Raw genomic sequence first — 13187 nt, 5'->3', positions numbered from 1 at the left:
TTTTTGCTCCCAGTAACTAAATACCCTCATAGTTGGGAAAGGCAAGTAAAAAGCATCTTTGCAGGAAAGACAAAGGGAACGGAGCGGAACGTGATGTGCACGAGGAAAGGATGTGCAGCCTTTCTCTGTGTGCTTGGGATTTCACCTTGTGTGGAGCCTGATCATGGGTAAAATGCGTTAAAAATTTGGCCGTGTGGTTCAGCAGTAACCTCAGAAGATGTTGTCTGGGGACAAGACTGCCATTTTAGCACCACAATTGTACCCAGCACAAAGTTGTTCTGATCCTGAGGCCAAAGGGGAAAGAAGCGTCCTCAGATGCTATTGCGACAGCCGTCATAAATCATATTTGATTCTATTTTGGGTTGTAAGGGAGGCGATCATTTAACTATACAGTGAAATTTGGTTAAGCGCTGTACAGATTCCACTATTTCTGTATTTCCTGTCCCTAATTTTGTTGCATTGCCGTTCATGGAAACCCCGTAAGGAGCACGTGTCCTTTTTCGCTTTTAGCATATTTTGTAAGGATTTTTTTTTTTTAGGTTACGGAATACTCTCCCTCGGGAGCCTGTAGTAGATGACATGGAAAGTACAATGTGTATAAGAGAACATCGCTGCGGGCGAGCAACCCAAATAGAATGGAAACATCTTGGCCTCATAAAAAAGTTTGTGCTTTGGAAACTGAACCGTCCTCCCTTCCCCTATTCCCACGAGGTCAGGGCTGGAGTAAGGGGAGGCGCGTGATAACAGTCCTGTCACCGCTGACGGTGTGCTTCATGCACAGCATGAACAGAGGGCTTCCAGCCACCTTCAGCAGCGCTTTTCAGCAGCGCTCAATTTATAGTTAAGACGAAATATGAGCCAGGCTCCTTCCAGGTTTGACACAGTTCTGTAGATCTTAATCAGCCAGATGACAAAACATTTCTACCCATCCCTGGCTTCACGAGGGATGTTTTCCTGAGATAGGTATTTGCTTTTGGTATGCACTGTGTGAAGTGCTATATGGCGACTCGGCAACATTTTTCACTCCTTTTCCTCCTGGGTTTACAATAGACACTGTTGTTGTTCGTAGCGCTGTGCTCTGAAAGAGCCCTTTTTGTGATTTTGCTGAAACGGGGACGCGTGGTGCAGAACGGCAAAGGACTACTTGGTGCAAAACCGCTGTCCGACTCCATCATCGCACCGGGCGTCATCGTGAAAACCCGTTTGTGGGCGCTCACAACCGCTGAAAAGAGTCTTGGGAAGCGCAGAGTTCCAGCACGCGCCTTCGAGGCGTTTCGGTGCTGCGGGGTGGCCGTGGTTTCCCTCGCTGGGGGGTCTGGCGACGTCCCCCAGCTCCATCCCTGTGGGGATGCTGCCTTCCTCCAGTTTTGCCGGTGACACGTGCAGCAGCACCCATCCCACCGGGGCCTCCAGCCACCTCCCTGGGCCGAGGGACGTTGAAGCACGTCTCGCCCCCCGCCATGCCCACAGCTGCACGGGCCAGGGCGTCCCCGGCCCCGTTTCGGCAGAGGGGGAAGCCGCAGCCCAGCCCTGCGGTGACCCTGAGGGAGGCCTTGCCGGGACGGCGCTACGTCGGCCTGCGACACGCCGCCCTCCCGGCCCCTGGAGCGAGGGGGCCCCGCAAGGGCCCGACTGTCCGGGGACGAGGAGGGAAGAGCGGGGAAGGAGGCGGGCTGCGGGGAGGGGGACGGAAAGGCGGGGGGAACGCTTCGGGGCGCGGCGCGGGGCGCAGCCGGCGCCGTTTGGGCGTCGCACCGCCGGCGCCCGGCCCCATTTGGCGGTTGCGCCACCTGCGGCTCCGGCTGCCGCTGTCAGTTGGGCGGCTGCGTCCCAACATGGCGCCGGCGGCAGCGGGGGCGGCCGCGGGGCGCGGGGCCGCGTCGGGCGGATGGAAATACTGATGACGGTCCGGAGACTCGCCTCCATCTGTACCATGGTGAGAGCCGCCGACAGCCGGGCGCCGCCGTGCCCCGGGGCCCGGGGGAGCGGCGGGGCGGCCGGCGAGGGGCCCCGCTGCCGGCCCCGGCGGCGGGAGCGGCCCCGGCCCTGCGCTGAGGGGCTGAGGAGGGCCCCGCCGCCGCCGGGCGCAATCAGAATTAGTAAAAGTAATTAAAAAATAGGGGTTATGGGAGGCACCGCCGCCAGTCCTGGGGGGGGGGTGTGTGTGTCTGTCTGTGGGAGGTGGCGGGGCGCCCCGCTGCCCGCACCCCCGCGGGAAGGCGCGGCCGGGCGGCAGCCGGGAGCGGGGCGGCCTCGCAGGGGGCCGCGGCGGCGCTGGGAGCCGGGTGAGGCGGGGGGGGGCCGCAGCGGGAGGGACTGTGCCGGGGAAGGGGCAAGAGAAGTGGTAGTGGCTGGAGGCAGGCTGAGCGGGGAGTGCCAGCCTGGCTGCTCAGCCCCGCTATTTCGACGGTTTTGGAGTAGTTAGGCCCTAATCCCGGGTGGGGAAAAGTGGCTGGGGGAGCACAGAGCTCTCTACAGAAAGGAGAACTCACTGATGTCTGGTGGAGGTGTCAGCTGCCGGCCTGTTCACAGGAATATGTTCAGGACAGGTGGATGCTTTCTTTCGGAGAGAGAGGAACCAAGGGAATTACTGAACACGAATTCTTTTTCTGGCTCAGATCGCAGTCGTTTGTTGTGATAACTAAGCTCAAGGTTGTTATGCTGGTTTATAAAAGCTCTGAAGTCATTTCACATGAATGCATGTACCAGGGTATCATCCATATTGCCAATGGAAATCTAGCAAGAGGGAGACTGATAATTGCATGATTATGCAGAATTTTTAATGAAGTTACATTGCTGCGTAAATATAGGCCAGCAAGTGGTTTGTCTAGCACTAAACCACAGCTGACTCGTAATAAAATATTGCATCTTGTTAATGATACGCCATCTAAACATTTCACAAAGATTCTTACTGTAAGGAGTTTAATCGCTATAAACTATAACAGGGGTTTGAATCGCTGAAATTCAACTTAGAATCAGGCTGAGGGGATCCAATTTTAGTATTTTGTTTTTCATAGTCCCACATCTTAATTGCTCCAAGCTGTCAAACTTCAGTTTTATATCTCATGTGAAACAGTGGCAAACCAGAGAGTAGGCTGCAGTGTCAGAAGGGGCTCTTGCATACCAACTTGCTGAGGCTGATTTCACATGTGTGTGAAAGGTGTGGGCTTTTTCTGTTTCTTTTCCGTGTAGGTACTGACTACCGGTTTTGATTAACTTGAGATCCAATTGAACTGAACCACAGTGGTGCTGTACAAAGCTGAGTGTTTGGAGTTTCACAGTAATACTCTTAATGAGAGAGATTAATTTTTTTTTTCCCCTTAAATTTGTGGCAATGGATACCTGATCTTAGAATTTTTGGTATTGCAGAAGACTTCCCAGAACTTCATACTTCACTAATCTCACTAGATTTTTTTTCAACAGAATTTGTATCTTTTAATTGCCCATCACAAACACAGGTGAAATTAAGGTCATGAGAGGTCGCTGAATCATGACTCTGTTGTGGAGTTCTGCACCCCAGAGGCAAGTGATTGACTCAATCCCGTATAATATTTTGGATGCATTCCTGTTTCATCAACATATGGAACATCAGCTGACTGAGCCTCAGATTAGGAGGGCAAATGTAAGGCAATGCATTTTCCTATGAGTATGTAGCCAAACCTGCATACAGCCATTCCAGTGTTTGTGCTTTGTTTTTAGAGACTTTGGCTATACATACTCAATCTTGGATTAATTTTTGCTCCTGTGCTTACCTTGATTTTGGTTGGGATGATAGATGAAGGCTAAGCACATACTTGTAGCCTACTGATGTCCCTTCTGAAGTACTGTGGTTTTTTTCAAGAGGAGACTTTTCACAGTGTTGCAGCTTTGGGGAAGCAGGTTCTTCTTACTGATTTTGTTTCAAGTGGAGAACTTACTGTTTCATTTCTCTGTAGAAAATGTTAAGCAGCTCTGCTAGCACTAAATAATTGTATGAAACTTGCTTCCAAATTTCTTATATAGCTGTTTAATCAAATGCTATGGAATTTTTCAGCATCAGTGTTTTAGGTGCATGTATAGTTTAGCTAAACTTACTGTCAATCTATTTTTTTCTTCAGCTAGCCCAGGAAAATTAAGGTCTGGGTCCCATATTTTAAAATTAAATCAGTTTATTTGCATCTACTTTAATTAATGTCCAGTAAGTAAAAATACTCTTTGCTTTGTCATAATGCAAATATGAAAAACCTAAGCATTCTTTATAAAAAACATTTAATTACATTAAAAAAGTCCCTTTGGGAAACTACTTTCTTCAGGATTATGCTAATCTATAGTGATTGTGCAGTACTTTACATTTTTTTTAGTAAAATACGCAGCTTTTACCAGCACTTCTAGTCATCTGTGCTTCAGGCTGGAAAACTGAGACACGGGTTTATGACATTTTCAGACCCCTCAGTCAATCAGCATCACAGGGACTGGTATTTCTGACTTTTCATCTCAGACACTCCACTCTTCTGCAGTATCTCTTTAAAAATTAAATTCAATGCCCAAACTCATTAGTAGACAGTAATATAGTTATAACTTTAATCATATCCCCCTCTCTAAAATAACTTCCAGGTTTTCGTAGAGTGGATCATCTCTCCCGTGCCTCCTGATCATTGCATTTCCTTTATGTGAGCACCGTCGCTCTTTCAGCGATTGCATAACATTCATGTGGCAACTATAGCATTGCGAAGATCGGAAACTCATAGGAAAATACTTGTTCATTTGAATATGATTCATTGCTTGGTAAGGCTGCTGACACCATACGGCAAGTCACATCCATAGCCAAGAGCTACCAACTAGAGCTCTGGTTCTCTGCTGTGTCCCTTTGACTTAATTTTGTTTCCCAGCCCTTATCTTTACCGTGGACTCTAGGAGTTTTTGTTTTCTTTTTGCAAGCAACTGCAAAATTAACTGGGGGAGTGAAACAGAAAGCACTGTTGAGGTGTTTTGTTACCCTTCATGAAAAATGCATAGCTCCTGTTTCAAAAATATTTAAAAGTGATATCTTTGTAGTTCTGTGGCACACACGCGGTCATGGACAGATGCGAATCCTCTCTTTACTGAGAAGAGAGAGCAAGGAGGGCTGAATTTCCATGGGTCTGACTGCATCATCTAATCCAGAATATGCCTGCTGCGCTCCAGGGGCCCGAGGCAGTCGTTTGTAGAACTGAGTTTTTGAGTCAGGAATTGGGAGGTTTTTGTTGCATTGACAATAACTTTTTTTTGGTTGGAGAAGCAAAACAGGACACTAGAGTGGAGCAAAGTGTGAAGCACAGATCTGATCTTTTCCTCTCTGACTGCTAATTTTGTGAATAGTCTGTAGTAAGCTGTTAGCAGAAATATTGGTGTTTCTGGTAGGCTAACTAGGGACACTTACCCTAGATTTATGTCTAATTGTTTGCTAAACCAGTAAGACGTGCCTGAAGAACTCAAATCCAGTATACAAATTGGTGTTAGTCTTATTCTGCTCCTCTGAGTCAGTACAGCGTGGATATAATTATTAACTTCAGTGCTAGAGAAGAGATGACTGAATCACTTGTAAGTAATACATTTCCATTTGCCACCTGAATAATTTACACTATTCAGTTCAAGCAGGGCTTTCATGTCACTTATGTATAATGTTTGCCTTACTGCTGTTTTCACCTATATTTGTTTTAGCTTTATCAGAGAAATAGCATTTATGGCTGGGAAGGTATCACTGAGGAAGTGGAAAGAAGGGAGGATAAAAGTAGAGCTAGCTAAGCAGAATTCTGTTTCCAGCAGTGCTCTGCTTCTTGATTGACTTGTTAAGCTAAAGGAAACAAATATTCATCTTTGCGCTTAAAACCCAGCTTGAGAATAACCTCCTTTGTTTTAGGGGAAAAAACGTGTGTAACCCTTTGCAAACCAGTTAGTAGGTCACTTCGTGCAAGGTTTTTCCACATACCGTTTGTACTCTAGTTTAATACTGTGCGTGTGATGGGTAGTTATTGGCGCATTCTCCAGATGCTGGACTTGCAGCGGTTTGGAGATGGAAGCCTACACAAAGCAGCCAGCCAGCCTGCAGCTAACAACCAGCTCAGGTGGATAGTACACAGGTATCCTTTGAATGATTTGTAGGATTTTTCAGGACTCCTGAACTACCACATGGATGAGTTTTTCTGCTGTTCCGGTGTCTGTTTTGATCCCAGATTGTCTATAAACTTTAAGATTTCATGACTTCACTGTCCCTGGGAAAATGAGAGATCCTAACTGTGTTGTGCCGTGGAGTACTGAGGAAACCGTGGGCAGTATATGGTTCATTAGTTGAAACTAGATATTAATTGTACTAGAGGACCTCTGCTACAGAGCTGTTACAATTTAAAAATGAGGTATGAATACCTGGGAAAAGATATTAAAATAGCAGAGTGTAGATAGTTCAAGAGGTGCTCTATATTATCGAATCTTTCTTGTTTTGTTCTTTAATCAGGATTTAGAGTGAATGCTTTCAATACATTGAATTCATACGTATTTATATGCACATCGCTTAGTATCTTGTTCCTATTAAAAAATAAATGGCTTTCAGTATTTGCTCCTACAGATGGCAATTTGGGAGATTCCTAGACTTGTTGCCAAAATAAAGGGCTGCACTGTAGATCATTATATTTTGTTACTTATGTCATATTTTATATTTTCAGCACCTTTCCTAGTGATTTATCCACTTAACCTCTCGTGCAGAGTGGTGATTATACACACATTCAGATCCATTGATGGGCCCTGTGTCTGAATTTTACTGCCATACCTCTGTGCCTATTTAACCTGTACATGTGTAATGTCTGAAGTTACAACCTATTCATAAATCTGTAGTGTTATGTTTTGCCTTCCGTCAGCATCCACTTCCTCACTTTTTACAGTATTGTTCCTCCACTGTTTGATGTGTGAAGGTCATGATAAAATCTTATTACCAACTCACAAAAGAACAATACTGGTAAACCTGGGCCTTGAGTACACCTGTAGATCCGTTTGTGTTTGTAAAAAGCTGTAAAATGTCTGAGCGCTGTACTAGCAAGACATCTACTCTTCTGTGTGTTACAAGGTCATTTGAGAGAAACCCAAGTTCAGGAGCAATATTGTGGAGCTCTTCTCAGGTGGATGAACTAGCTGTGAACACTTTGGTCATCTCGGAGGCAGTGGCTAAGAAGGGGGAAATAGGTTGCTTACAGTACCACGTTACAAAGGTCGAGACTCTATGCAGTAGTTTCTGAACATCCTACCCTTAATCCAGCCTCCTTTCCATATGTTCTTTATACCGGAGCCTAGCTTTACTATCTAATTTTAAAGAGCATAAAATTACAGAATTTCACAAGTGTATATGACTTGCTCTACCTTTAAGTGAGGCATAGATCCTGTGGACCTTGCAAGACCAGCTCCTAATTGAATAAACATTTATGTGAAACAGTTTACAAAGCATTCTGTATTAATTTATTTAAAAACACTCTAATTAAGACTTCAGGTTTTAAACACTTCATAGTAGTAAACTTATTTTGAAATACAGCATTTTCTAATCTCACTGTGGTCTCCATGATATTGGCAGTAGCCAGAGTGCTCTGTAAGCTTTACTCCCTGTTGAAGAGTGGGCAGAGCCAGCCTTTCCTGTATGCGCTGAATGATTGTTCAGGTTAAGAAGATTCTATAGTATTTGGAAGCGTGGAGCCTTGGCAAGTCTGTGACACTGCTATACCTGCTCCTTTAAAAATTATCAGTTTGTTTTGCCTGCATAAGCACGCTAAGTGCTGGAATCCAAAGTTCAATTTACCATAATTTGTTATGCCTAGAACGGCAGCCTTCCTGGCTGCATGAAAAGGGGTAATTTCAAAACCTAAATCACAGTGAGCGATAGCTGAACTGACAACTCTTTTTATCTGACTTCAGTGCTACAAAACCAAGGAGTTTTAAAAGATGGGGAAGCGACATCTAATTCTGTGTTTAGAAAACCATGACAGTATGCTCTGTAAACTTTCAGAAATACAACCCCCGTTCTGCTCCTTTCTGCAACCCCCACGTGGTAATTTTAATAGCCCTGAAGCTGGAACTATCATCACAGCTAATACAGCAAAGTAAGTGCAGGCAGACTTTATGAAATGCATCATCTCATTCAGATTTCTTTCCTGAAAGGTTTTAAGTAGCTCTGGCTTAGCCTACTTGGTTTTTTTTCCCCTTTTTCTTTTGTTTTGTTTGTTCACTCTTTAAAAATCACTCTTCAGTCGTGCAGTATGTTTAACCAGCTTTTCTAATCTTGAGGGCTGCATGATGGTGTCCCTTGGAGCCTTTCTGCCCAACTTGAAAGCTACTTCCCAGTTTTTTTCAAATGCTAAATCTTATCCTACTCTAATTTGTTAAAGAGTCAAATGAATAATTAGAGACTTCAGCAGGACTTGTGTACCAGATACGTTCTGGACACTGAAATATCTCCTAGATATCTTTCCCTTTTTTGCCTTTCTTTAAGGGAAATGTTTTTTCCAGGCAGGTGCTTGCTGTGTGCTCAATGGGAATAAGCTGGTTCCAGTCCAAAAGCTGAGTTAGTATGGTATTGAGGCCAAGCTAGTATATCATAAGGGATTTTTATTTCAACAGGCTGTTACACCAACCATGTTACGCAGCTTCTGAGTGTGCATGCAGCTGTAAGAGAAGTTTAGAGATATCCTAAGTTGCAATGCTTTAATTACTGCATTTGAACTGAATGATATTAATTGCAATGGGAGAAGGATAAAAGGCTTGTTTAAAAAGCATATAATGTGGAAATTAATATTTTGCACTGAGCTAAAAAAATAGTAATTTATCCTTGAAGAAAGGCTGTATCTTCAGATTTCTATGGACTGTATGGAGAGTGTTTTAAATTAACTGATTCTCTCTAGCTCGTAATCTGGTGATGAAATTAGTCTTGTGTGTATTTTAGATAGGGCTAAAGCAGCTGAAGTATATAGGCAAGCATAGGAAACTACAGTTTAAACATTATACAATGTACAGATAGGAATTTTTCTGGAGCTTCAGGAGCAGTAATACATATACATACAGATTTTAAGAGTTCTCTTCTGAAAATCTCCTGCTGTCTACAAATGAACTGTAAATGGAGCATCTAAAATGGCGGAGTGCCCCAAAGTAAGCACAGCAATGACTTACTCAGACTTCTTATAGATTTTGTCAGGATCATTAGTATTAAAAAAAGAAACTGCAAGTTTGCGGTTGTATTTTTTGAAAATATGAGAAGGGCTTCGTGGTTCTAGTTAGTTCCTTTTCTTGTACTTTAAGCAACTGCTTCATCCTTGTTCGCATTTAAAAAACTCTGGTAGCATTTGTTTGGCAAGTGTACTGCCTGTTTAGGTATCTCTGAATTTCCACGTCCTTCTAAGAAACCAGGCAAATCTTTAGTATTTTGTCACATTATGTTGAGCTAGTAATGAATGGTTATAGAATGGTTATGAATCCATTGACAATCTGCTGTTGCATGGATTTTCCTGCGTAATTTCAAAGACACCGTATAATTAGAGCACGTCAGAAATGCTGCTTGCACTGTAGCCACCTTTAATAATTATTTAAATGGTTATGGTGTTTTTAATCTTCACTTAGTGTCCCTCTTCTTTCACCATAGTTTATTCTTGTTTTCTTAGTGTACTTCCAGCCTATCCCATAAATGTGTCACACATCCACCTCTACAGTTTAGAAAATACACCCAGTTGCTAATAGCTAGTGGATTGTGCTAATGCGAGACACTCCACCATTCAGTCAAAGCAGATGTGAAACCAGCACCCTCCAAAATGTGCAGGGCAGCTGCCTGCGCCCTCCTTGTGTGCTGTCTTAATCCTTGATAGAAACGCAGCTTAGCAACAGTAAATGCCCTGCTTCCCTTCACCAAATCTCAAGGCTGTTGCAAAGAGGACAGCGGGATCTTCCCACTCGTAACCCTTTCCCATCGTCTGCTTTGTGGGTTTTTCCCCCCTCATTATATAGCTTCAGTGCTTCTCTGCTCACTGTTTGCTCAAGCAGCAGTACAGCATTGACCTGATTATTTTTGACAAGAGCTCTGAATAACAGCAAGGATACTGACCCAATGTTGTGCTAATTTTGATCCTTTTCTTACTGAAGCTAGAGCAGCAGCTGCTTCATGCTCGTAAGGTCTGCTTGCATGCTTATCAAGATAGTACAACATTGCTTTTGTAACCATTCCCACGTCTGCAAAGTTACCTTCATAGCAGCAAGAAGTAGATACTTACAAATGGAAGCGTGAATTCCTTCCAAGTGTGAAAGTGTTAGTTCAGGATAAAAAATTTTGACTGGGAACGTTGGTTAGTCTGTAATAATAGTCCACTTATTCTCAGCCAAGTTTTGAGGAGGATCAGGATTTCGCTGAAACTTAGTAAAATTCGTCATTGAAGCAAGAACTGGGTGGATGCCGGACATGTGGATTTCTGTCATCACTTGACTGTAGTTCATGTTCTGAGCTATGTAGTTGTTATTAATCACTCCCAGCTGTTCTGCTGTTCATCGGTAGCTTCAGAAGAACTCTTCAGCTCTGGGCCTTATTGTAATTTCTACCATAAAGCTACCTATGTACAGTGAAGAGAAAAGTGGTGACTTTTCTTCGTCTTCCAACAATAATTTCTTCTTACGATTCCTGTCAGATAAGTGAATGCAATCTATAAGCCATTTGTCTATAAGAATAATTACAAATTCAAATAAGTTTAAGGGCATAGAAGTATTTAAGGCCCTGGAAACTGTTGATACATTCCCAGTTTCTGAAATCAATTAAATCTAGACCAGGCAAAATACTAATTTTCTTTGCAGGAATAGTTGCAAACTGTTTGTAGAGCTTATAAGAGACCGTAATGCCTAAGCATACCTCTCTCTTATCTTGTTTTGGTGATGCAATGAGTTAGCAGTATAATCTGGCTAAGAAATAGAATTTTTAATACTTTAGTACTTTAATAAACTACTATTTTTTCCACTTGTGCGGTGTGTTGAACTGGAAATAAAACTTTAAGACTTCTCTACTGAGCAAAAAGCACTCACAGCTTACAAGTCGGAAGACTTGGTAGATCTCTGTTCTGGTTTTGATGGGTTATTCAGTTAAAATTTCAGCTATACTGTGGGATCCCTTCATCTGTGATGACTTGCTTAGGCACCTACCTCAGGTAAGAGTTTTTGAAACTGGTCTTTTCACATCCCTTTTTACTTTACCATCCCTTTTTGCTTTACCAAACTCAACAAAACCTGTCTTAGAGGCTTTTTGGTGTTCTTTGGGTAAACAGTATTAATTGAGTAAAACTACTATCTTTCCTAAATCTCATACATATCTAATGTTGGTGTGATGTCCTCACTGAGTTGGTATGAAAAATGGAGAAGAACTTGAATATTAACAATTCCCTGTGCTTTTGTTCAATACTTTAAAATTCAGTATATGGGATTTTTTTTAAGGGTGTTCTTTGTCTTTTCTGATGGAAATCAGTGAGCACAAATGTTCTTGGATAGGTCCCTTTTTTAATTAGCTAATGTGCATAAAGTAAAAGTACTGCAGCTGTGACAGAAAATACTTTATTGTTGGTCTGTTGGGTTCGTCTTGGCCACTGTTAGCTGTATCTATTATTCTGAACTGCTAAAATGGTGATAGTTCAGATGGGCCAGGCAGCTTTCCATTTTTCTATTTGACTAATGGTGCCAGAACTGCGGAAACCCACTGAGCTAAGCTTGCTTGCTCTCTAGATTCAAAGTCAGTTCTGCTGGTGGGGGCGTGAACGGAATAGGGGAGCTCTTGAAAAGTGCAACAAACCTCTAAGGCATCATTTTAAGTCACAGTAATTTCTAGAAAATTACAAATCCTGATTACAAGTTGCTGAAACTTTAGTTGTTGCCTCCCCCACCAATATGGAAGTGTTAAATTTGCGTCTCTCTGAGGGTCTAATATAAGTAAAACAGTATTACCACTTTAGTTAAACTAGGGGGATGTTTTCCTTGTTGGGTAATTATGTGTTGACTGTATAAATTTGTGTTTTGTTCCTGCTCACAGAGCTGTGTACAGAAAGTTTTATCATCTCTTCCTGAACTGGAGTAGCAGAACAGTTCCTTGAGAGCATTTCCTTGGTCTTCCTAGAAGTCTTAAGGATGTACTTACGGGGGTTTTATAAGATGTATTTATTTGTCTTGTGCTAGCAATGAGAAGTCAATTCTAATCTCATGCATTAAGCTTTATATTTAGCTGTATTTTAGTGTACATTATTTCCTTAGTTTTTATATGCCAAGCAAACTCAATTGGTATGTATTAGTGATTTTTCTTATTGCTCCCACAAAATGTGTGTCATAGTTTAGCAAAACAGTATTGATTTTCTTATGTTTTTAGATGTATAAAGTACTGTGAGATGCAGAATAGTTTGTCTGGCACCCCAGAAGAGATGTATCTCTCTTGATTCACCAAATAACCAAACATAAATTTTCATACTTTGGACACTTGCCACTTTCATTAGATTTTTGTTTCTAGATGAGAAATGTGACTTTTATGTTTCCATAATTATGCAGTGTGTGTTGTTTCTTATGAGCAAATATTTATGTGATCTGGGGCAGAAGTATTTCTCCAGATGGAAAAGTCTTTCAGTGGGGGTGGGAAAATGTGTATAACACCTATCAGTCTGAAAACAAAGCTGCTTATTAGGCTTCATTACAGCAAGACATGGTTCATGCTGCACTAGATTTGATCTCCAGGTGGTTAATTTCCTATTTGCAAATTTAGTTGCAAAGATCACGGATGGTGAGTAGCTGAACGTTGACTCCAGTTATGCAGCCTTACTCACAAACGTGTCATGTATTTTCATCCTGAAACATGACCAAGGCCAATTTGTGCTGTCACCGTAAAGTGCTTTTTTTTTTTCCCCTACATACTTGTTGCCTTGCGTAGTGTAGTTCTCCTGGGCATTGACTCCCATGATAAATCACTCTATATTGTTTGCAATGTAGTTATTTTATTGTGGTATGCTAGGCATGTGCATTTTCTAGAGCCTCTTCAGTATGTTACGTATTATTTAATTGGCAAGTTTGCATCTTCAAAACTATGACTAGTTTGTGATTTTGATTCCTTCCACAATTACTTTGAATCCTGTTTTGGTTTTCATTATTTTGGTATGCTAATTTAAAATGTTCTCTGACAAGAAACTTCAGAAACA

General features: G+C 42.4%; 1 protein-coding gene across 3 annotated transcripts in view; it reads left to right on the top strand.

Moving 5' to 3' along the window:
• Window positions 1–1816: 1816 nt before the first annotated feature.
• The window catches only part of LOC143164621 (ubiquitin carboxyl-terminal hydrolase 12-like), a 32331-nt gene continuing 20960 nt past the window's right edge, over window positions 1817–13187 (top strand). The window contains exon 1 of one of the 3 annotated variants that reach the window (XM_076347447.1): window positions 1817–1936. In XM_076347447.1, coding sequence (XP_076203562.1) covers window positions 1889–1936 — 48 coding nt within the window. In that variant the 5' untranslated portion in view covers window positions 1817–1888. The remainder of the gene's footprint in view (window positions 1937–13187) is intronic. The other 2 variants (XM_076347446.1, XM_076347448.1) reach the window with 2 other exon arrangements.

The sequence above is a fragment of the Aptenodytes patagonicus genome, chromosome 9 (assembly GCF_965638725.1).
Source record: "Aptenodytes patagonicus chromosome 9, bAptPat1.pri.cur, whole genome shotgun sequence".
Taxonomy (NCBI): domain Eukaryota; kingdom Metazoa; phylum Chordata; class Aves; order Sphenisciformes; family Spheniscidae; genus Aptenodytes; species Aptenodytes patagonicus.
Note: the sequence above shows the minus strand (reverse complement) of the source record. Positions and strands in the feature narration are given on the sequence as shown.